Raw genomic sequence first — 23,597 nt, forward strand, 5'->3', positions numbered from 1 at the left:
GCTGTGATAATGACCGCTGTGAATTCCCTCGGTAGTCAGAATGGTCGACACAGAAGCATGAGAAATTCCAGATCAGGAGAGCAGAAAGACTTGATAGAATGTATGTTCCTCTGATCACACCAGGATTTGTTGATCATAAAACATACACCACCACCTCTGCTTTTACCTGAGAGGTCTTTCAGACCGGACACTGCAGCGGTTATGTAGTAAATTTAATTTGTTCAAGAGAAAGAACCAGACAGATTTGAGCAGCTCGGCATTGTAACTGGGTTTTTCGAGGGCATGTAACCACATACAATATCTTGATATGGACTTATATAATTCACAGCAGTTCCAATTATTTTTCACTTCACTTGAGTGCGAGCCTATATCTGGTGCCTCCCTTGACAGGTGCCTACATGTTGAAAACTCCTGTACTAATGCACACCTCATTCATGAACAGAGAACTCAAAAAAACTTCCCACAAATTCAGCTCCGTTGCATAGCCAAGTTATCTCCCTGGTTAGTGATGTTGTATATAATGACCCAGTCACTCCACTTTGCTGTTGTCCACCACATCACTTTGATGTTACTTTCCTTTTGATTTATTCTCAAAATATTACAACTATAATCTCATAATGCTTCGACTTTATTCTCGTTAGAAGAACGTTTATTGTGTGCCTGCCATTTGCTTATATAAAGTTCTGAACTGGTGTCAGTGTTGCACTTAATATAATTATTATTTGACAGGTAGGGTGGTCATTTTTTAAGTCATGGAAGGAAGGATTCTTCTTATTTTTATATTAAGATATGGCCTGTGGGCTAAGCCCCCAGATGACACTGAAGTCTAGCGACCCCCCTGAGGTCAAGCATCCAGGTTCCACAGGAAAATTATGACCGACTATCCATCTTTTCCCTGACTTCTCCATGGGCGCCGCCATTATGGCAAGAGACTTCTTCTCAGATGCTCCACACTTCCGCTTATTTATTGTTATCAGCAAGACTAACATTACTGGTGATGGCGAGCAGCTAAGGGTTATTATTAAGGGGTATTATTTAATATGCGCTGTAATAGGGAGTTATAACAACTACAGGTGGCTTAAAATCTACAGTAAAATGAATGTCACAACAATAAGCCTCCCAAAAGCTGCCTATGCTGAAACATTTTGAGTCAAACCAGATGTAATAAGCAGAGGTTGCATTAAACTAATTCTCTGTCACTTGCCTATTTTTGCATGTCTGTGTCTCTTTCACACACACACACACACACACACACACACACAGGGTGCATGCAGAGAGCGCTAGAGCCCAGTAACTTTACCATGTAAATGTGTGTGATTGTGTACTTATCTACAGTATTAAGGGATTGCCACAGAAACCTAATGTCCATACGCAGACATTAGTGAGAAACTGATTTACGTTAAGTAAATACAGACTGTTCTGCCGTTGTTAGTGATATTTTAGTGCTTGGTAATGGGAATAATTTGCGAAGCGGAAGTCTGTCACATCCACATTGGAAGAACGCGCTAAGCATGATGGGTAATTTCGCTGCCTGTGAAAAAGGTGGATTGCTTTGATCTTTGACTTGTTTCAAGCTACTGCCTTTATAGCCAGCATTTGAGAAAGGACCATTTTTACAAACTTTGTGATTTGAACTGTAATATGATAATAATTGCTGCACTATTCTTGTAATGAACTGGCCATGGAGACGGTGTTAGGATCCATGTGCTGGAAGTTTATTATGAACACAAGTAAACTATCCAAATCGGCAGGCAAATAGAGGTAGTCGTTAAGCAAGCGGTATAATCCAATAAACCAAAAAGACAGTCCAACAAGGCAAACAAAACAAAGGGGTATCCAAAAGGCAGTAAATCCAGGAAAACAGGCTTCGGAACTGCCCTGAGACATGTAATGAACCACATAATTTTATTTTGCAAAAATGTTGCCAGTCACGTAATGTTCCTTGCATGGGAGGAGGCACTCACAAATTGCATTGTCAGAGCATCCAGCACATAGAGAAAGATAAATAAAAAAAAATAATAATAATGATCAAAATAAGCTTTGAAGAAAGTTAATAATGTTGTTGGTTTTGTGAATTGTTTCCTGAGGTTTGCTACCAAACCTTGCTGTTAAGCAGATGGATGGATTCAATAAAATTCATAATTAATATTTACTCAGATTCCATTATTTTTAGTATTATTATTAATTTATAATAATTTTCTTTATTTATCACACATTATACATTTGCACATATACAGTGAAATTCTTCTTTTTCACATATCCCAGCTAGGCTGGGGTCAGAGTGCAGGGTCAGCCATGATACAGCGCCCCTGGAGCAGTTAGGGTCAAGGGCCTTGCTCAAGGGCCCAACAGTGGCATCTTGGTGGTGCTGGGGCTTGAACCCTGACCTTCTGATCAGTAACCCAGAGCCTTAACTGCTGAGCTACCACTGCCCCTCAATTTTCTTTATTTATCACACATTATACATTATACATTTGCACATATACAGTGATATTATCATCATTATCATTGCTGGTTTCATAGTTATTATTATAATGGATAGTTGTCTCACAACAACAACAACAACTATGATAATAATCCAGCAAATAGGAAGTAGAAATGCATAGATATGATTTAAATGTGATGGCAAGTGTAGAAATAAATGACATGTACACATTTAATTACAAAAGCCTTTTGTTGTTATAGATATATTTGCAATGTAAATGATAATTTTTTTACTTTATAACTGTCCAATCTGTAGAAGAAGCAGGCGTAATAAATACATTTTAATAAGAATAAAGTTTAGGACAAAAACCGTCAGTGTTTCTCACTTCGTGCTCATAGTTTTTAATTAATACATCACATTCAGTCAAGCGGTCACATACGGTCGTGTCGCACAAATATTTCAACGTATCCGAAGCTCAAATCTGATCAGAAATTCTGCCTCTGCAGATGGTCAAAACTCTGTTGGAAATGACTGACCTAAACACTTTTACCATAGCGCATGACTCATTTTAACGTTTGCATTACATAACCAATTACATTTACATAGCATCTGTCATTTGTCAGATGCAGAGAAAAGGTGGCTTCAGTCCAGTAAGAAAAAAGAAAATGATCTGCAAAAATGTAATGAGTACTTTTCACGTTTAAATAAAATTGTAAGGAGTAAAAGTACTATTTTTTCTTTGGAAATGCAATTAAGTAAAAGTACAAGTATTCTGTTTAAATTGCACTCGAGTAAAGTACAAATCCCAAGAAATAATACTTAAGTATTTTTACTCAATTACTTTACATCCCTGGTGCAAGGTCATATTGCTTACTTAAATACATCATACAGCCTTGATGGTTATATCATACAGATGTCTCAGAGATCAAAGTTACAAGTTTTAGCATTTTGATTTCCCCCTCATCAAGTAAGTGCTGCTTTCACAACTGTCACATTCGTAATGACGGGTTTTCCTCATTTATGTGAAAACAACAGTTAATAAAAAAATAATAACAACAGGTTGAGTGTCAACCCTTCTTTATTATGTGGCTGGTATTATTTCTGGATTGTGCATTTCAATTCACAAATTTTTACTCATGTCCACGTTAGTCACATCTGTATCGCAAGTTCATTTCCCGATCTCAAGTGGAAGAAAACTTGTTTAGACTGAACATTTTCTGATGTCTAGACTCTATCGGCAGGTGTCTATGATAATTCATTGAAATGGTTTGATATATACTGGTCATGGGTACTTGATATATGTTCAATTTTAGGCTTTCACTGCAAATGCTGGAATTGCCATTGTAGCTCTGTGATTGGCAAAAATCCTCCGTTAGACTTCTCTGAAACCCTCTACTTTTCCCTGTGGAACCCGGATGCTTGATCTCTGGCCTACTTTCTGTAAGATCTGAATTTCTGCATTTGAATTTTATCGAATTTTATTTTGAATATTGAATTTCTTCTTCATCTGTAATTTTATAATCCAGATATTTACAGCTAATTTCACCTCTAAATAATTCAGAACACTAAACCTGCTGTTTAAAAATACAAATCTATAAAACAGCCCACAAAAACAATTCAATTTTGTTAAATGCCACGTTTGGAATTCAAATTTATGAAATTCAAATTGAAAACTGTAAAATACACCATGGAAATTTCAATTTTGTTAAATGCTACATGTCTAAAATTCAAATTCACAAAATTCAAATCTTTTTGTCATTTATTTAGCTCCATAAGGGGCAAGTCAAAATACATTTTCGTGGTAATCAATATTATGCCACAAATGCTGTCAATTGAGCTTAACTTGTATTGAACCCAGAATATTCCTTTAAATAATGTTTTTGAATAATGTAAACTTATTTAAAAGTGTTACCCTTTTAATAGTTAATATCGTAATATCTTTATTTATACTAAATTGTATATCTTCAAAGGACAGTGAGAACAAACAAAAAAAAAAAAAGAAAGAAAGAAATCAGTTATTAGAGAAATGGGAAAGAGCATTTCCATTATTTATTTATTTATTTATTTATTTTGAAAACACATGCCTTTCATTTTTAGTTTTGAATAGTATAGTGCAAAAACAATGGGTATCACTGCAATGTCTTTACAAAAAAAAATTATTTTACAAATAAATCAAATAGCCTGGCGCTTTTTGCACGCCCTCTTTAAATTTCCCGGCGCAGCGTCAACGTCATCTCTGTGCGACACGAAGTAGAAGAACTTTGTGCGTTTGAGCGTCGTTTTTATGAATGTACATACGTGAAAACATTACTCAATTCATTACATTTGTGCGTGACTGACACCAGCATTTGTTTGCACACGAAAACTGTTAGGAAATCGGCTAAGTTTTTCGCTGCAACTGGAGAATCAATGCCTGAAAGCGTATCCATGGTGATCTAAAGCGAGTATTTTAACGCGGTTTAGCGTGTAACTGTGAAACGCTCGCCTAACGTTTGGAAGATAAAAGTGACGGTGCAAGTAAGGTAAGTTAACGTCTGTGGCTTTGATATAGTCACTCTACTCGACATACTCGCAGTCATAATGTTAATAACACAACACACATAAACCTCAAATCAGTACAGCTATATTTACACGTTGCCTCTATAACCAATTCCTTATTATGACAGTCATAGGAAGATGATAGACACAGAAAAGATTCCCACTGGAGGGGACGCCGCCTCTGCAAGCATTAGTGAAAAAAAGCGAGAGAATGAGAAAAAGAAGAGATCTCGAGTGAAACAGCTGCTAGCTGATGTGAAGAAGCAGGTGGAATTCTGGTTTGGCGATGTGAATCTTCACAAGGACAGATTCATGAAAGGCCTCATTGAACAGTCCAGAGATGGCTGTAAGTATCAGTCTCCGAGTATGCACATCACACGGTCTGGTTTATTGTTTTGCTTTTGGTTTTTTGCACAGGCTAGTATTTAAAATGCAACGATTAAACTAACATTATGTTTGCTTCTCTGCAGATATTGACATATCTGTGTTAACATCATTCAACCGAATGAAGAAGTTAACAACAGATATTAAATTGATAGCCAGGGCTCTTAAAAATTCAACAGTAGTAGAGGTGTGTTTTTACTTACTTTTTTTCTTTCTTTATTTTTTTTATGTTTCGGCTTATGTTGTAAGTCCTGATGGCTGTTGTATTCATAGGTCAATCTCAAGGGAACGCGAATTCGACGGAAGTGTCCGCTCGGCGAGAGTCCAAAAGATGTGGACAGCCGCACAGTTTATGTGGTAAATGCTTGTAAAAGAAGGACAGATCATTTCACATATTTTCTCCTTGTATGTGTCCGATGTGTCCTCCCTCATAATATATTGAAATTGTGTTTCAGGAGCTGTTGCCGAGGACGGTCAACCACCTTTGGGTAGAGCGAGTGTTTAGCAAGTGTGGAAATGTGGTTTATGTTAGCATCCCCAGGTATAAGTCCACAGGACACCCTAAAGGATTCGCCTTTGTGGAGTTTGAGACAGAAGAACAGGCACAGAAAGCTATAGAGGTAACGGACTCTAGAAATAATTTTGCATTCTGAATACTAACAAACAATCTTTAAAGGGATAGTTAACCCAAAATTGAATACTCACCCTCATGCTATCCCAGTTGTGTATGACCATATTTCTTCTGCGGAACACAAAGATTTTTAGAAAAATATCTCAGCTCTGTTGGTCCATTCAAAGTAAGTGAATGGTTGCCAGAAGTTTGATGCTCCAAAGAGGACATAAAGGCATTTACTTGCATTGTATGGACCTACAGAACTGAGATATTCTAAAAATCTTAATTTATCTTTTGCAGAAGAAAGTAAGTCATACACATCTGGGATGGCACGAGGGTGAGTAAATGATGAGAGAATAAAAATGTTTGGATTAACTATCCCTTTAAGAACTTTTTTGGCCATGTTGTGTGTAGTAGTTGTGTCCCCTCTGGAGTCTGGAGGAACAAAATTCATTCTAATTCACTATGTGTTTCATAAGGTGCTGAACAATCCTCCAGAAGATGCTCCAAGGAAGCCAGGCATCTTTCCGAAGACCTGTAAAAAAAAAACTATCCCCTTTGATGCTGTCCAGGATACACAAGGTAACATATTGAAATACCTTATTGCTGTTAAAGGAATAGTTCACTCAAAAATGAAAATGTTCTTATCATTTACTCACCCTCATGCCATCCCAGATGTGCATCACTTTCTTTCTTCTGCAGAACACAAAGATTTTTAGAGGAATATTTCAACTCTGTAGGTCCATACAATGCAAGTGAATGGTGATCAGAACTTTAAAGCTCCAAAAAGCCTAAAGGCAGCATAGAAGTAATCCATAAGACTCCAGTGGTTAAATCCATGTCTTGTGAAGCGATCCAATTGGTTTTGGACCAGACCAAAATGTAACACAATCTCGACATCAGCAGTCTCCTTGGCGACCATGATTGCAAGATCGATTACACTTCCTAGCGCCATCTAGCGCTCTACACATGCATTAAGCACTAGGAAGTGTAATTGAGCTTGAAATCATAATCATGCCAAGAGACTGCAATGGCAAGATGTGCAGTGAAAAATAGTTATTTTTGTCTGTTCTTACCAATACATGGTTTATATCGCTTCAGAAGTCATTGATTAAATCACTGGAATCGTATGGATTACTTTTATGCTGCCTTTATGTGTCCCATGGACCTACAGAGCTGAGATATTCTAAAAATATTCATTTGTGTTCTGCAGAAGAGAGTCACATCTGGGATGTCATGAGGGTGAGTAAATGATGAGAGACTTCATTTTTGGGTGAACTATTCCTTTTAAAAGGCTGCTTTTATTTATTCTGCAACATTACCATGTGACACAAAAGAGATCAGAGACTATTCATTCTACAATGTGGATTTGTAGTTTTTTTTATTTATTTATTATTATTTATTTTTTTATCGTTAATCACAATCTCAATTATTTGCAATATTGGTAGCACTTCATTATTTACTACATTTTCTACTTTCAGATGAGGAAGAGGATGGCAAGAAAAAGAAGAAGAAAAAAAGATCCCGAAGTGGGCATAAAAACAGTGCTGCTGAAGAAATGGTAGTAGATGAAGTGAAGGACACAGAAGGTACCACAGAGGCTGAGGTTACCACTGAGCCAATGAAACAACTAGCCGATGAATTTACAACAGAAAACCCTGTAACACCTACAAGCACGGCAGGCAAGAAAGCAGAGAAGAAGAGACGAAGATCTCACAGTGCTGAGGTATCAAACGCCGAGGGCCAGGATGGGATGCCGGCTAAAATGAGGAAAGTAGAAAAGGAAGAAAACAAGGAGAGTGAGATGAAAGGTAGACATTGTTTTGGTTTATTTGAGAGAATTAAAGGAATATTCCGGGTTCAATACAAGTTAAGCTCAATCGACAGTATTTGTGGCATAATGTTGATTACCACAAAAATAAATTGACTCGTCCCTCCTTTTCTTAAAAAAAAAAAAAAAAAAAAAAAAAAAAAGAAAAAATTGAGCTTACAGTGAGGCACTTACATTTGAAGTGAATGGGGCAGAAATGTGAAACTTATAATTTTATAAAAAAGGTTACATTAATTCTTTTGTTAAAACTCATGTCTTATTTTAGCTGTAAAAGTGTTTGTCGTCATTTTTACAGTCATTTTAGGGTTTGTTGGCATTACATCGTCATGGCAACGAAGTTGTAAAATTGGCTATAACTTTGCACACAAAAGGTTAGTAAGTGATTTTATCACACTAAAATCATGTTAACACATTGTTTGTTTTGTGGCTAAACTTTTGAAACAGTGAGTATTTTAATGTTCACAGATTGGCCCCCATTCACTTCCATTATAAGTTCCTCTCTGTAACCCAGATTTTTGCTTTTTTAAATTAAAGAAGGACTAGTCGAAATTCATTTTTGTGGTAATCAACATTATGCCACAAATGCTGTCCAATGTGAGTAACTTTCTTCCATGGAACATAAAAATGTTTGGCAGAATGACATTCTTTAGTCACCATTTACTTTCATTGCATCTTTTCTCTTTACCTTCTGCCTAACATAATCTTTTTTGTGTTCCACAGATTAAATAAAAAGACAGATTATTATTTGTATTTTATTTTATTTATTTATTTATTTTCATTTTTGGGTGAACTATCCCTTAAGGTCTGTTCACACCTAGAGCGAAACGAAAAAGTGAATAGAATTACAGACAAAAGGTCAGCCCATCTGATAATACAATTTTCACTCACTTCAATACAAAGTACAAGACATTCAACAGAACATAAATTGCATGCTTTAAAGCTAAACGGTGATAGTGAGAGAGCAATATTAAGCACAATGACAAAAAAATATAGCTGAACTGTCTGTAATTATAGTACCGATGTTGCTGTAAAATGGTGCTATGTTTTTATAGTATAAATATATTTTAAAATAATACATTCCCAATTTGTCAGCAATTGCATTACATTTAGCCTTTATTGACCCTTTGCTAAGGTCCGTTTGCAGAACTTCCCATAGGAATTAATGTGTAATTGTTGTGAATGGCGCGTTTTTTTTGGCAAAAAATTCTCATAAACGGAATTTATAATATTCTTACATGGGATGCAAAGAAAAGTGATATTTTAATGCATATTTATCTGACTTCTTGTAAAAGAAATTGATAAATTACACAGTAATTTGATTAAAAACTGCGGAGTCTCTGAATCAGAATTGAGGCAAACGATTATTACTGTCAATTGAAAAGAGAAAAGCGTCATTTGATGGTGATTAAACACTTGATAACATTAGTGCAGTGGTTCTCAATTTTTTCAGGTCACACCCCTCTTTGAAACAAAACAAAAAAGTAACAAGTATCACATGACAGCGCCGTCTACGGGCTGTTTCGGTAGCAGTCAGGACCTCTGGGCAATAATTTGCACCTGATTTATGATACTGATAAACTTGAATAAAAACTGACCTTTCCACCATCATTTACTCACCCTCGTCATTCAAAATCAGTATTACTTTTGAGGGACGAGAGGATCATGTTTGTGGCTGTCCAAACTCCGAAAGCACACACCAAAGCACCATTAAAGTCACCCATAACACTCATGCCTTAGATTTCAATTCTTCTTAAGCCATATGATAGTGTTGTGTGAGGAACAGATCGAAATGCAAGTGTTAATTCACCTCGTCACTCATTTGAAACTGGCGTGCATGCAAGAATGACCTTGTTTACATGAGTGCACCTGACATCAACGCTTTAGGCTGTCAAGAGCTGCGCACAGGACGCGTAGCAGTGCCATGCGAAAGTTTAAACAAGGTAGAGGAAAATAAATTATGCACATTGGTTCTTATGTGTATTTTCACTATTTTTGTTGAATGTGTGAAAGTGAATGAGATTTGAGGACGGGTCGTCAAAATTCTGCTTACAACTACTCAAACACACATTACTCCTGATTGGAAAAAAAAAAAGCGCTTGTCAGAGAAATGGTGAACGGCAAAAGGTACAGCTTAGCGAAGGGTACATTTTCGGCTGAATTTTATCCTAGTTATTAATTGTTCCATGGTAACTAGAGGTAGACCGATATACCATTTTACAGATTAACTATTAGCCAATAGTTGCTTTTTGTTACAATCATTATTGGTAAAAATCTATGCAGAAAGTTGCAGATAGTTTTTGTTATTCCGTTTTACAGTTAAAATGGCTTGATTCTCGTGGGGGTTTGCTTTATATAAATCTTTCATCATTGACTCATTTTGACCCAATCATTCATCCATATGTTTAACCTTATATATATAATATACATGCTATGAAAAGCGTAATTTGGAAAATTGACCTTTGTAACATAGCCAAGTAGCCATCATTTTAAAATAATTCCTTACATTTATATAGCGCTTTTCTAGGCACTCAAAGCGCTTTACATAGAATAGGGGGACTCTCCTCAATCACCACCAGTGTGCAGCATCCACCTTAATGATGCCACAACAGCCATAGTGCACCAGTACACTCACCACACACCAGCTATTGGTGGAGAGGAGAGAGTAAAGTGATACAGCCAATTAATGGATAGGGATTATTAGGAGGCCATGATTGAGAAGGGCCTATGGGGGAAATTTGGGATTTTTAATGACCACAGACAGTCAGGACCTCAGTTTAACATCTCATCCAAAAGACAGTGCCTTTTTACAGTATAGTGTTCCCATCACTATACTGGGGCATTAGGACCCACACAGACCACAGGGTGAGCACCCCCTGCTGGCCTCCCTAATACCTCTTCCAGCAGCAACTGTAGTTTTCCCCAGGAGGTCTCCCATCCAGGTACTGGCCAGGCTCAACCCTGTTTAGCTATAGTGGGCAACCAGGCAAGAGCTGCATGGTGATATGGCTGCTGAATAGAGTCATATTTAAGAATGAGAGTCCCCAACGTATTTTGGGCTGATTTATTGATAAAACTCCTGCATTATGCACCATATTTTATTTTTATTTTTCGTGGTTATTATTAGGATTTTGGTTGCACAATAAACTGCATCTAGGATTTTATTCATTTTTGTAGCCTCCATGCCTGTGACCTTTAATGTACGGAAAGACTAAGATTTTTTTTATGTATTTTTTTACATTGTTTTTTAAATTGATTTATACAATCAACCTGTTAATCTGTTATCAGCCTTTTCCACCAACTTAATTATTGGCATCGTAAAAATCCACTAATGGAAACTGTTTCGTTTTAAGTCGTTTACAGTTTATTTTTGCTCTCCGTTTGAATAGGCCTTTAGGACTGTGTACTTAATGTGACTTCTCATGTAAATTCAGTTGTCAATTCATGTTCTTTGGTGCATAGATTTGTCATCTGAGGGGAAGAATGAAGAACTGCTAGTTCCTGAAAAGAAAGATGATTCTGTATTGAAGGCCAAGAGGAAGAGAAAGAAGAAGCATAAGGATAGATTGAAAATTGGAGAAGAGGTCATCCCGCTCAGAGTCCTCTCAAAGTAAGCAAAACGGAATTGTTTTAGAAGTTCTTTTAAGTCGGTTGAAATAATTAAGTGGGTTCAGTGAAATGACTGTCTGTCAAATAAATGTCTTGAGGGTTGATCTGTGTCCCCTATGTCCAACTACTAGGAAAGTGTGGCTGACCCTGAAGCAGGAGTACCTGACATTGCAGAAGCGATGCATGGCTACTCTGAAACAGTCAGTCACTCAGATCAATCAGAAGCCCATTGGGTGTGACATCACGCAGACTAAAGAGCATGATAACAATGATTGTGAGTATTTGTTGTTTGGACAAAGCTGGCCACGTCATCCATAGTGTTAAAGTTTGCAAAAATCTCACTTTTATGACATGTCGATGAGTAAAGGTTTTATTTTTGCTATTTACTATTATTTATTCCTTCCCCAAAGCTTGTAAGGATACAGCTAAGAAAGAAAACTCTTCTGGCCCTGAATTTGTGAGTGGAGTCATTGTCAAAATTAGCTATAACCAACCGTTGCCAAGCAAGAAGTGCATTAAGGTACAGTGCTGAGACTGAAGTTGTTTAGTTTTGTAAACTTGGATAAATGCTTGTTGCCTAATTGATTGTCAGTTTTGTTGCATCAAAATAAATAGGAAGTGTTTTGTGTGAGCTGTTCTTTTTCATTTGTATAGGATACACTCTCTGAGGTGTCAGCTGTGGCCTATGTGGATATTCTTGATGGAGATGCAGAGGGTTATATACGCTGCAAAAGTCCTGAAGATGCACAGGCGATCATCACAGCTCGATCAGAACTGCAGAAAAAACACAACTGGAATCTTGAACTCCTCTCTGGTTAGAATCAGCATTTTAGAAACACTTCTAATTATTACAGTTCTGAGAAATATTGGTATTTGGCTTAAAAAATGTTTTGTAATATTATGTCAATTATTATTTTTTTAATGATTATTATTATTGTCGTCTTTGATAAAAAGGTGACCATGAGCAAAGGTACTGGCAGAAGATTTTGGTGGACCGACAAGCAAAGCTCAACAGACCTAGGGAAAAAAAACGAGGGACAGAAAAGGTAGGTTAATTGTTCAATAGACCATATTCAAGCTAGCACCATCTTTGATTTTTAATGGGAATGACAATGAGGCTGTTAGGGATAGACTTACCATCTCTTCAATGGCACGAACGGTATAAAGCTGTATAAAGCTCCTACATCACATCTGATTTTCCACAACTCATGTTGTCTGGAGTTCTTTGTATACTGAATGTTCTTGGACAGATATTTTATCAATGTTTTGTCTGCAGAACAATCCAAAAACACTTTAAACTGCAGTACAGCCCATTGAAGAGACTGTAAGTCTATCCCTCACAGCCTCATTGTCATTCTCAATAAAAATCAAAGATGGCGCTAGAGTGAATAAGGTTTATAGTCTTTTTTTTAAACGTGAAATTAAAGAGACACTGTACATTATTATTAGATTTTATGAAGCACAAACAATTGCTCCATTGCCATCAAATAATATTTGTCTCATTGATTTTAATAGCTCATTTCTAAAGCTGAGAAAATCATCATCGCTCGGGCCAAGGAAGCAAGCAAGCACATTCGCTTTGATGACTGATGGTCTCACTGAGCAATAATTCCTTAAAGGCAAAATTTTAAAAGCAATTTCAAATGACTTTTGACAATGAATTGTAAAATATTTTTCTTTTATGCTTTTGTGTGTTTATTAGACCTGTTATTAAAGTAATTATATGTCAAACTAAGTACTTTCTTTAATTAGTGATAAAGTTTTGCATTTAAAATGTTCCCAAAAGGCTTGAATTACATTGCAGAACTAAGATGTCTGACATATCCACCATTGATTTTTTTTGTTTTGTTTTTTAACCTTGAAAGAATTCTTAGTCTCACTGATCTTTAAGAGTTTCAGGTGTAATGTGTTTATTTTGCATGAGAGATATTTTTTAAGTTGTTTACAGATCCAGTCTGGACTGTAATGAGTGTGCGAAGAATGTATTTATGAAAAATATAGTAGTGTTCCATTTTTTTTTCTAAATGAAGCAAGCAGGGTTACATTTAAATAGATGTTTTCACATTGGCCCTTGTAATGGATTTTTTTTTAATAAAATTATTTTTTGAAAGCATTGGTGTTTTTGTTTGTTGAAGAAACTGTAAGTCTATCCCTCACAGCCTTGTTTTCATTCTAGTCAAAAATTAAGATGACTACTCTGATTAAGATAATTACAATTTCTTTAAATTCAGGTTAAAAAATAAAAAAAAAATGGTTTCTCTGATGTGCTGCAGAGTTTTTACATCTGACTGCTGATTGACTCTGATACCCCCACAAAATCTGCATGGGTAGTCCAGAAAGCTGTAATGTCATCCTCAAGAGGATTATAAAACTTCTTTGCAATGCTGTTTGAGAGTAATAGACCAGGTCATGTGGTGGTCACAGAAGAAAAATAAAAACTTTGGCTGGTGCCTTGTGAACTTAAGCAAAGCCTCTTTCTGAATGTATGAAATCTTCACAAACAATTAAAAAAAACAATTAACTATCCATCATAGTTTGGTCCTGTAAGATAAACCCCTGGAAATGAAGAGTTGCTGCCCAGAAATGTAGGCTGCAATTCATGAAATGGACTACATGAAAGTGTTGTTGTTGTTGTTGTTAATATTTCTATTAAATTATTTGAGGTTACATTTTTTATTTGTGAACTGTATAAGTGAATATTTGAAAGTGCATGTCTTAATGGTCACTACTTTTTAATTTTTTACCAATTCTTATCACTCTTTATCACTAGTTCGTTTTAAATGATCCTGCCGTGTGACATGACTTTTTAAAAGTGCAAACAATCCATGTCTCAATTATCATGAGATCAAATCTTTGTTTAGAATAGTTTTAGATAAAGTATAGCATGCCACTACTGTCTTACCTGTTGACAATCCTACTACTGAGGAACCTATATCTCTTTGACACTTGTCAATCTGCTGTATGTTTAGAGTTGTGAACTTATTCAATGACATAGTGCACATTCTTTTTTTTTTTTTTTTTTTTGTCGTCTTCTTCTTAATTTCCATGACTTTGTTTAAAAGTTTTAAAGTATATGATGTTGTGGTTTGTTTGTGAAGAATCTTTGGTTTATGGGCTGTGTGAATCTGTGTAGCAAGATCCATTTGGAAAGGATGACAGGTCAAGTGAGGACACTGAAACATACTGAATGTGGGAATGTAACTGTGTTGTTTTAAACATTGGCTCATAGATCAAATCCCCTAAGACACAATTATTGCACACAGTTATTTACTTATTTCAGTGGTTACTGAATTTAGATGACATTGCAAGTGAATGGTGGCCAGAGCTCCAGTGGGTTTAATCCATCTCTTCTGAAGCAATATTAAAGTCCTTTTTTACCATAAATGGCTACTTTCAAACAGCCCTCCTAAGCGCTCTTCTTCTTTAGTTTTTGGCCATTTGCATTTTTTGTGCATAGCGCCACCTACTGGGCAGAGAGGAGAATTTATAAAAATGTATGTTGTAAAAAGTACTTAAAATTTGATCTGTTTCTCACCAACATCTATCATATTACTTCAGAAGACATGGATTAAACCCATGGAATGGTATTATTTTATGCTGCATTTATGTGCTTTTTGGAGTTTCAAAGTTCTGGCCACCATTTACTTGCATTTATTGGACTAACAGAGTGGAGATGGGTCAATGATATGACGCAATTTTTTTTTGTCCACATCTAATAAATTATTTTTTAAAAATACATTACAAAATGCAATTCACACAAAACAATTACTTGGATACACCTCTTCTATAATGAACATGTTTTCAATTACTAAGTTTAAAGTCATTTATATATTTTCTTCTGTGGCTTAAAGTAAAAAATGTCATGTGGTACAACCGTCAGGAGATAGTATAAAAAAAAATCCAAAGTCTCATTAAAAGCTGAAATTCTTGAAAAAAAGAAATGTTGGCACGAGTTGTGCTGAATAATCTTTTATAATAATTTTTTTTTTTTTAAATGCAGTGAAATAATTTTATTTTAAAATGTTTTTAATATTTAAAAAACTTTTGTCCACCAAATCAAACTCATGTGGTGCAAACAATATGTAGGTATTAATTTTGTTGTCATGTGACAAAAATCATAAAACAGAGAAGGTCTCTTTAGATCCACAAGACCGTGTGTGAATATTTAAAAACAAATCATAATTTTGTCATATCACTAAATATCAATATTTTTTACATTTTAATGAAAAGGCACATTTGGTTCAGGTCATTTGGTGCAACCATGAGAAAACTTCTTGATATTCTTGACTTAAAAATTCATGATATTTAAAAAAAAATATAAATAAAAAATTTACCTGGAAACATATGTTTGAAAACTTTTTGGAATTAATGATGGGACACTATTTTAATACCTTTTACTTGATTAAATAGTAAATTTATTAAATAGATATATTTTTTTTACAAAATGCTATAAATGTTTTCAAACAATTTTTTTAAAACAACATGAACTCAAAGATTACATGTCTATAAAGTTGACACATCTTTTTTAAACCAGATTTTAATTTTTTTTACCGTGGAGACCTAGCACGTGTGGAGGCTTCAAGCTATTCTCCGCGGCATCCACACACAACTCACCACGTGCCCCACCGAGAGCGAGAACCGCATTATAGCGACCACGAGGAGGTTAACCCAACATGACTCTACCCTCCCTAGCAACCAGGCCAATTTGGTTGCTTAGGTAGCCTGGCTGGAGTCACTCAGCACACCCTGGATTTGAACTCGCGACTCCAGGTGTAGTAGTCAGCGTCTTTACTTGCTGAGCAACCAGGCCCCTAAACCAGATTTTTTTAAATATTTCTAATTTTTGTCACCTCAGACAACCTTACCCTTACAAAAAAATCTAAACTAGCCGCAAATTTGCCGCTTGTTATTTTCACATGTAAACGAGCTTGTGATTTGCTGCAAATGTTTGCCAGAACTTTGCAGCTCTTCACCGGTAGTGGTGAACCTCCGGCAAACCTTTGGCAACAATGGACAATTTGCCGCAAGTTTGCCGCAAAGCTCATTTGCATGTGAAAATTATATGAGGCGAATTTATGGCAAGTTTGCGGCAAATTTGCAGTGAACTCTCAATTTGTGTAAGGGTATTTGTCAATGACCCAGACATTTTTCTAAAAATCTTTGTGTTCTGCAGAAGAAAGAAAGTCAAACACATCTGGGATGGCATGATTTTTTGGGTGGACTATCCCTTTAATATTGACCAACATTTTGGCATGACAAATTTTATATGACATCATATGGGATGTTATTCTCTTGCACTTTGATATCTTCCATATCAGCATATTGTCACCACAAACTGATGAACCAATAATGTATTTTTATTAGATCACGGATCATAGTCCCTTATAGCTGTATTACGGATGTTTAGTGAATGTGTGAACTTTCACCTAGATAACTTAGCTATTAGGTCAACAAAAAGCGAAGTTGATTCAGTATCGGAGTCACACATTAGATTACAGTATTTGTAAAACACAACAGTCTAAAGAACGAAACATGTTTCTCACGGGTTATTCGATTAATTTAAACGGGTTGTTGATTTAAGTTTTTACCGTCACGCTACTGTGTCAGTGACAGACAGTGACCTTAGACATCCCCGTCTGCGCGCTCCTGACCTTTGGACTGCATCATCAGTCTTTCAAGAGGAGTTCCTATAAAAACCCTGAACAGTCGCTCACTTCTCATCAGAGCAGTTGTGTGTGAGTTCCTCAATTCTGCCCCGAGCGTTAGAAGACGACAACAAAAGGTAAATGCCGATATATATATATATATATATATATATATATATATATATATATATATATATATATATATATATATATATATATATGGGTTGTTGATATTTAATGCTTTTTCTGTGTGTAGTTTTTCGTCATTTCATCATTTCATTCAATGAATAATCTTTAGGTTAACGTTTACCTTTTGTCCCCTTTTAATTCCCTCTTGTTGATGTTTTTATTTATGTATAATATTTTTCTGCTTATTACAGTGACATGGCTTCAGTGGACGTTATGACAAACCAGGTGTGTTCATTTGAATCTCCATTCATAAACTTCACTCCAGTTTCAAGTGACTAGGCTACTCTTCGTTATGCATGCATAATAATATTCTTTTTACAAATGAAATGCAGTTGTTAGCTAGTCTATCTAATGATTTAATCAGTTTATTCTGACTCTTTGGCATTTCTAGAATGTGGCTCACCTTCCCTTGGTGATTTCCACCTATGACATGGTGTCAAATGTGTACTGCAACACCAAGGAAAACCATCCATACTTGAAGTCTGTCTGCGAGGTGGCTGAGAATGGTGTGAAGACCATAACCTCAGCTGCTTTTAACAGTGCTTTGCCATTCATTGGGAAACTAGAACCTCAAAGTACATTGTTTTTTGTTTGAAACTCCAAATCAGAGCGTATTAAAATATGAATAAGTATTTTTTTTTAAGTTATTGTTTATCTCTGTAGTCTCTTTGGCAAATACCCTGGCATGTAAAGGACTGAATAAGATAGAGAAGACTTTGCCGATCCTACACAAGCCCTCTGATCAGGTATTTACAGTATAAACCTCAAACAGTAATATTATTTAAAGTGATAGTTCAACTGTAAATTAAATGACTGTCCTCAATTACTCTCCCTTGTGTTGTTCCAAACCCGTTTGACTTTCTTTCTTCACAAATGGAGATGCAAAATGATGGCCTCAGTCATCGTTCACTTTCATTGAATGGAAACATATGCAATGAAAGTGAATGGTGACTGAAGCTAATATTCTGCTTATCATGTCCTTTTGTGTACCAAGGAAGAAAGAAAGTCAGATGGGTCTGAAGCAACATGAGCAACATGAGGTTAACGCTAAATGGTAGTTTTTCTTACCTCCTTAAAGACACTCATCATCTCTCATCATCACCCAATTAGTTGACTTTCATGTTTGCGTATATTAACACAACTAGATGATTTTAATCTTCATGCTTGTCTTTCAGATTGTCACCAATGCCAGAGAGGCAGTGACAGGAGCTAAGGAAGCTGTCACTGGGACCATGAATGGTGCCAAGGAAACTATCTCCCACACCCTTAGTGGAGTGGTGGACAAAACCAGAGGAGCAGTGCAGGATGGCATGGAAAAGACCAGGACAGTGGTCAGTGGTGGTGTTCAAACCATGATGGAGAGCAGGATGGTGAAGCTGGTGAGCAGTGGAGTGGACACAGCACTGAGCACGTCCGAGACTCTGGTGGAGCAGTACTTATCAGGAACTGAAGAGGAAAAAGGTCAGAATGTGATGAGATTGGCATTTCATGATATTAGGAAGTTTCCAGGAAATGTATAGAGTATTTCTTAAGATTCCAAAAGAATGCCTTTAGCTCAGTGCTTATCTATAAGAACCTTCTGTGCTCTAACAACTGCATATGTATATTTAAGATTCCTCTTGTGGTGGTCTTGTGACATCTTATGAGGTGTTAAAATACTTACATTGAAACAAGACCACCTCTGTTCTAATATTCATACTGTATGTTCTGTTTTGAGTGCCTAATATTTCATACGATTATATTTAGAAGGAAAGTGGGAAATACTCAGTTTTCCTGGAAAAGAAAAAGGCCTACTAATCCAATTCATTTGTGGAACATCTGACTTAAGCACATCTCAAAGAGATCCTTTATTAGGAATCTAAAAGTTCATTTGTGATTCTGGAGCCACACTAATCTTTGTTAAGATCAGTGGTTCTCAACAACCAAATATTGGGTCGTAGGTCTGTTCTCATAAGGAGTGCAGGGAAAATACAATGATAAATGTGAATAATTAAATGTAACTATCCATAGAACCATGCAGTTAGGATAGCAAAATAAATAGGCTTCTCAACCTTCAAAAAGGCGGAGAAAACACATAGCCTTGTCTTTTGTTTTTCTACATCCATACTCAATTGTATTTTTGTACAAATTCATCTGTCACTTAAGATGGTCAATTTTCTATTCAGCCTCTGATCGTGTTAATAATTCGGCATATTGTTGGGCCTTTTTGTTACTTTTTTATGCTAAACATTTTGATACTGTAGGTCGCCATTTGATGTACAATGTTAAATCTGGTTCCTGAAGCAAGACAAGATGAGAACCGCTTTAGATTATAAATGGAGATCATGCCTGTGGAATATCCACAATCTAACAACTGATTCTTTGTCCCATTTCTCTTTTTGTTTGTCTTTCTTTCACATTGTTTCAGAATGTGGACTGAAAAAGGCAATGGGATTTGACAATGACCAAGATGCACCCAGTTACTATGTGCGACTGGGGTCTCTCTCCAGCAAGGTGAGGGACAGGGCTTACCAGAGAGCTGTGGCCAATGTCCGTAATACCATGCAACGCAGCCAAGAGTCCATATCCCAGCTAAACCACACCATGGATCTGGTAGGTTGACATGAGCTAAAACTTGATTTATATTTCCTGAGGGAAAGACCAGTGCAGCTAAATAATAGAGTTAAAGTTTTCAGTAAGCTTAGGTTTAGGCTTTAGTTTTGCAAAAAACATGATCACAAAGGAAGTTGGCATGTTGTTTCAGAGTTCCGGTACCCTGGAATCAGCCACAATATGCAGAGTCACAGACAAGCTGCATTTCCTATTAAAACATTTTGCATCGGTTCCAACATGTTTACCTTCCCTTGTGGTGTGACGGGAAGCATGTTGTGTCAGCAGCTAGCAATACCCGGGTTCGGATCCCACATTGAAACCAGGAATAATCGTATTCGTATAATCAGTGACGAGCATGATTCAGAGGCTGCATTTTTCCCTCTAACTTTACATTTTTACTGTACTGATGGTTAGGTTTGGTTTGGGGTTTGGGTTGGAGGGTACAGTTTATAAAATATGCTGTACTGTATTACATCCTGTACAGCTGAAAGCAACTTGCTTCACCAATTGCTTTTGCCATCCCTCCGTGGACACTCACACAAAATGGAGCTCACACATGCCCATATGACCAACAACACTTACCACTTTGGCCACTGGGGGCTGTGTTTCCAATTTCGGTAAACACAGACAGATTTTAGCTAAAGTAAATTCAACCTACTGTTTCCGATTTCACTGTTAGATCAGCCTATTGTGTAAGTGAAATGCCACTTCAGAGCTGCTTATAGTTTAAACTTTGCAATTGTCATGGCTCTCAGCATTTATCTTGTTTTCTGTTGGCTTGGCAGTAGAATCAACATATAACGCTGCTTATGTGCAGCTTTTGCAGTGGAAAGACAACTATAGATTGTTAAATAAATGTAAGAAAGAAGACCAATCACAATTTACAACCCCAATTCTGAAGTAGTTGGGACAGTATGATAAATGCTAATAAAAACAAAAAGGAGTGATCTGTAAATTATATTCACCCTTTACTATATTGAAAACATTACAACTAAACATTATATGATGTTTTGCCTTGTAATTTTCATTGTTTTTTTTTTTGTTTTTGTTTTGTTTTTTTTTAATGTACAGTAATTTCAAATCAGATGATTGCAATACACTCCAAAAAAGTTGGGACAGTCGAGTGTTTACCACTGTAAAACATCACAATTTCTTCTAATAACACTTATTAAGCATTTGGGCACTGAAGACACATGTTTGTTAAGTTTAAAAAGTGGAATTTTCCCCCATTCATCCATTATGTAGGTCCTCAGCTGCACAATTGCACAGGGTCTTCATTGCCGTATTGTGCGCTTCATAATGCAACATGCATTCTCAATTGAAGATGGTCAGGACTGTCTTAAAGTTTAAAGTAGAAAAAAAATGAAGTTTAATTTTAATACGCCATGTGCTGTCAAAAGATTTTGTTGCCCTAAATACTTATACATACTATAAGATACTGTAAGAGAAATGGGGAAGATAAAAATGGGGCATGCACATTAGATTCTCTGTCTGACCATCTCCTAATGTTTTGTCCTTGTTATTAGATTGAATATACCCGGAAGAAAATTGATGGTGCTAACCAGAAGATTCAGGAGAAACTGAGTGTACTATTGGGCTGGAATACTACATCTCAGAGTCAAGATGAGAACGATAGGGTCACAGACAATGAAGCTGAGGTAACCAAGACATCTCTATTTTGCATGTGGTTGGTAAATATCCTAAACATAACCTGCAATTCAGGAAAATGTGCCCTTTTGTAGGTGCTCTAGGTCTAGGATTTAAAATGAAGCATTTTTTAAACTATTTCGGAATAGTCAGTATAGATGTTATTGGGGGAATGTAAATGCAATGCATTTTCTCATATCCCAGCTTAATGTACAGACAACTATAAGTAAGCAAACTGTAGGCTCATTCCCCAAAAAGTGTAAACAGTGGCTTAGTAGTGGTATCAAAACCTTGTTTAATTTGTATGAGCATCCCAACCCGACATAGCAACACTTGCTGAACCAATGGTGTGAGTATGGGGTGGTACTATCTGATTAACTGACCAATGGAAGACTGGGGAGCATTCAAGAAGAAACAGTCAATCTTTTTGCAATTCCGTTTGGTAGTGCTAGTGGCACAGAAAATTCAGACTTCACCTGCTTTAACCTTGGGCAGCAACTACAAAATCTATTTTTTTAATCACATTAAATTAATTTACGTAGTACATCTTATGACCTTTGTTTTACAAATACTTTCCACCAGATAATTGAATCCCGCACCTTGACCATTGCCCACAACCTCAGCCAGCAGCTTCAGACCACATGTCTGGTCCTAGTGTCCAACTTCAAGGGTCTCCCTCAGCACATCCAGATCCAGGCCCTCTCTGTCAGCCACTCGGCCATGGAGATCTACAGCAGCTTCAGTAAGGCTGCTGTATTGGGAGATCTGTCCGATACAGTCCTCACCACCAGTCGATCTCAGCTGAACAGAATAAGGGATTCCATGGATAACGTCATGGACTACCTGATCAACAATACCCCTCTCAATTGGTTGGTAGGTCCATTTTACCCACGCATGGAACACACAACTGCAAGCGGCCCTAGAGCCAGTAAATCACAGAGCTCTCAGCCTGAAGTGGAGATGCAGTCAATGGAATAAAGAAAATGAACCTTTTGTTAATTTGAATTATTCCTGTCAGTAAAATCTGACACTTCTTAGCAAATGGAGACATGCTCTGTGGTAGCAATCATATGCTTGTGCTTCACTGAATAGTACTGGTAAAGTGTCTCAACTTTACCAATCTAAAATTGCTTATGAGCTAATCCTCAAGTGCCTTTTATAATCTGTTGTCTTGTTATTGCCTTTTTACATTTCTAATAAAATAATACATTTCTAATATTATTTTTTTCTGTTTGTCTTTGTGGAGGTGAGGGCATGGGCGAGTGCCCATCTGGGGAGAAAGCGGTAAGGACATCCACCTGAGATGCTTATTATACTTGCTACTAATTACGGTTTCCATGTTTTCAGTGAGAGACAGGAGAGATAAAAGCAGCTGAAAAGCTGATCTCGATTTCCACTGATGCTGAAAAGCAATCTTTTGTTTGGCATGAAGCTGGAAAGCATTTTCTGTTATATTTTAATAAAGAGTGACTCACGTGGACTGTGGAAACTGGCTCCCACTTCCTCCTTTATCTGCTCCAAACACAAACTGTTGTTGCACTCCCGGGTTTCGGCACCAGTGTAACAACGGTTCGTGTTTGGAGCAGATAAAGGAGAAAGTGGGAGCTTTTTATTCAAATATAACAGAAAATGCTTCTCAGCTTTATGTCAAACAAAAGATTGCTTTTCAGCATCAATGGAAATTGAGATCAGCTTTTCAGCAGAGCACAGACACACAGTTTCTGGTGTGTAACTCTCTCTGAGGACTGGGCTGCTTTTATCTCCCCCGTCTCTCACTGCGAACATGGAAACAGTAATTATTTGCAATTCATCTCAGGTGGATGTCCTTACCGCTTTCTCTCTCCCCAGACGGGCGTTCGACCATGCCTTCACCTCCACAGTCTTGTTTGAGGGGAGGATATTTGACCTAAGTGACAAAGATTTTTTGTATTTAAATCTTGAAAACCAGAACAAACCAATTTTCTTTGTTTTCTACATTTACTAAGTAACTTCATATTTGGTAAAAAAAAAAAAGGAAAAAAAAAGTTTTTAAGCCATATAGACTTGTACCAATTTTTTCTGCATAAGGAAATGGTATTACCACTGATTTATATAGTATGGAAAAACAAATTTTTTAAACTGCGTCTT

General features: G+C 36.5%; 2 protein-coding genes across 2 annotated transcripts; both read left to right on the forward strand.

Moving 5' to 3' along the window:
- Positions 1-4,648: 4,648 nt before the first annotated feature.
- Positions 4,649-13,948, forward strand: LOC127446675 (la-related protein 7-like). Its single transcript, XM_051707807.1, has 13 exons — positions 4,649-4,947; positions 5,092-5,309; positions 5,434-5,534; positions 5,621-5,704; positions 5,803-5,967; positions 6,440-6,542; positions 7,442-7,771; positions 11,251-11,398; positions 11,529-11,671; positions 11,808-11,917; positions 12,052-12,211; positions 12,352-12,443; positions 12,913-13,948. Exons 2-13 carry the CDS (start codon positions 5,102-5,104, stop codon positions 12,985-12,987), a joined length of 1,719 nt encoding a protein of 572 aa, XP_051563767.1. The 5' UTR covers positions 4,649-4,947; positions 5,092-5,101; the 3' UTR covers positions 12,988-13,948.
- A 3,141-nt stretch (positions 13,949-17,089) lies between these two features.
- LOC127445034 (perilipin-2-like) lies at positions 17,090-22,691 on the forward strand. The gene is made up of 8 exons (XM_051704769.1): positions 17,090-17,179; positions 17,423-17,456; positions 17,623-17,806; positions 17,895-17,977; positions 18,407-18,692; positions 19,639-19,823; positions 21,350-21,481; positions 22,053-22,691. The coding sequence occupies exons 2-8, from the start codon at positions 17,427-17,429 to the stop codon at positions 22,446-22,448; spliced, it is 1,296 nt and encodes a 431-aa protein (XP_051560729.1). The 5' UTR covers positions 17,090-17,179; positions 17,423-17,426; the 3' UTR covers positions 22,449-22,691.
- The last annotated feature ends 906 nt before the right edge of the window (positions 22,692-23,597 follow it).

This window comes from Myxocyprinus asiaticus, chromosome 1 (genome assembly GCF_019703515.2).
Source record: "Myxocyprinus asiaticus isolate MX2 ecotype Aquarium Trade chromosome 1, UBuf_Myxa_2, whole genome shotgun sequence".
Lineage (NCBI taxonomy): Eukaryota > Metazoa > Chordata > Actinopteri > Cypriniformes > Catostomidae > Myxocyprinus > Myxocyprinus asiaticus.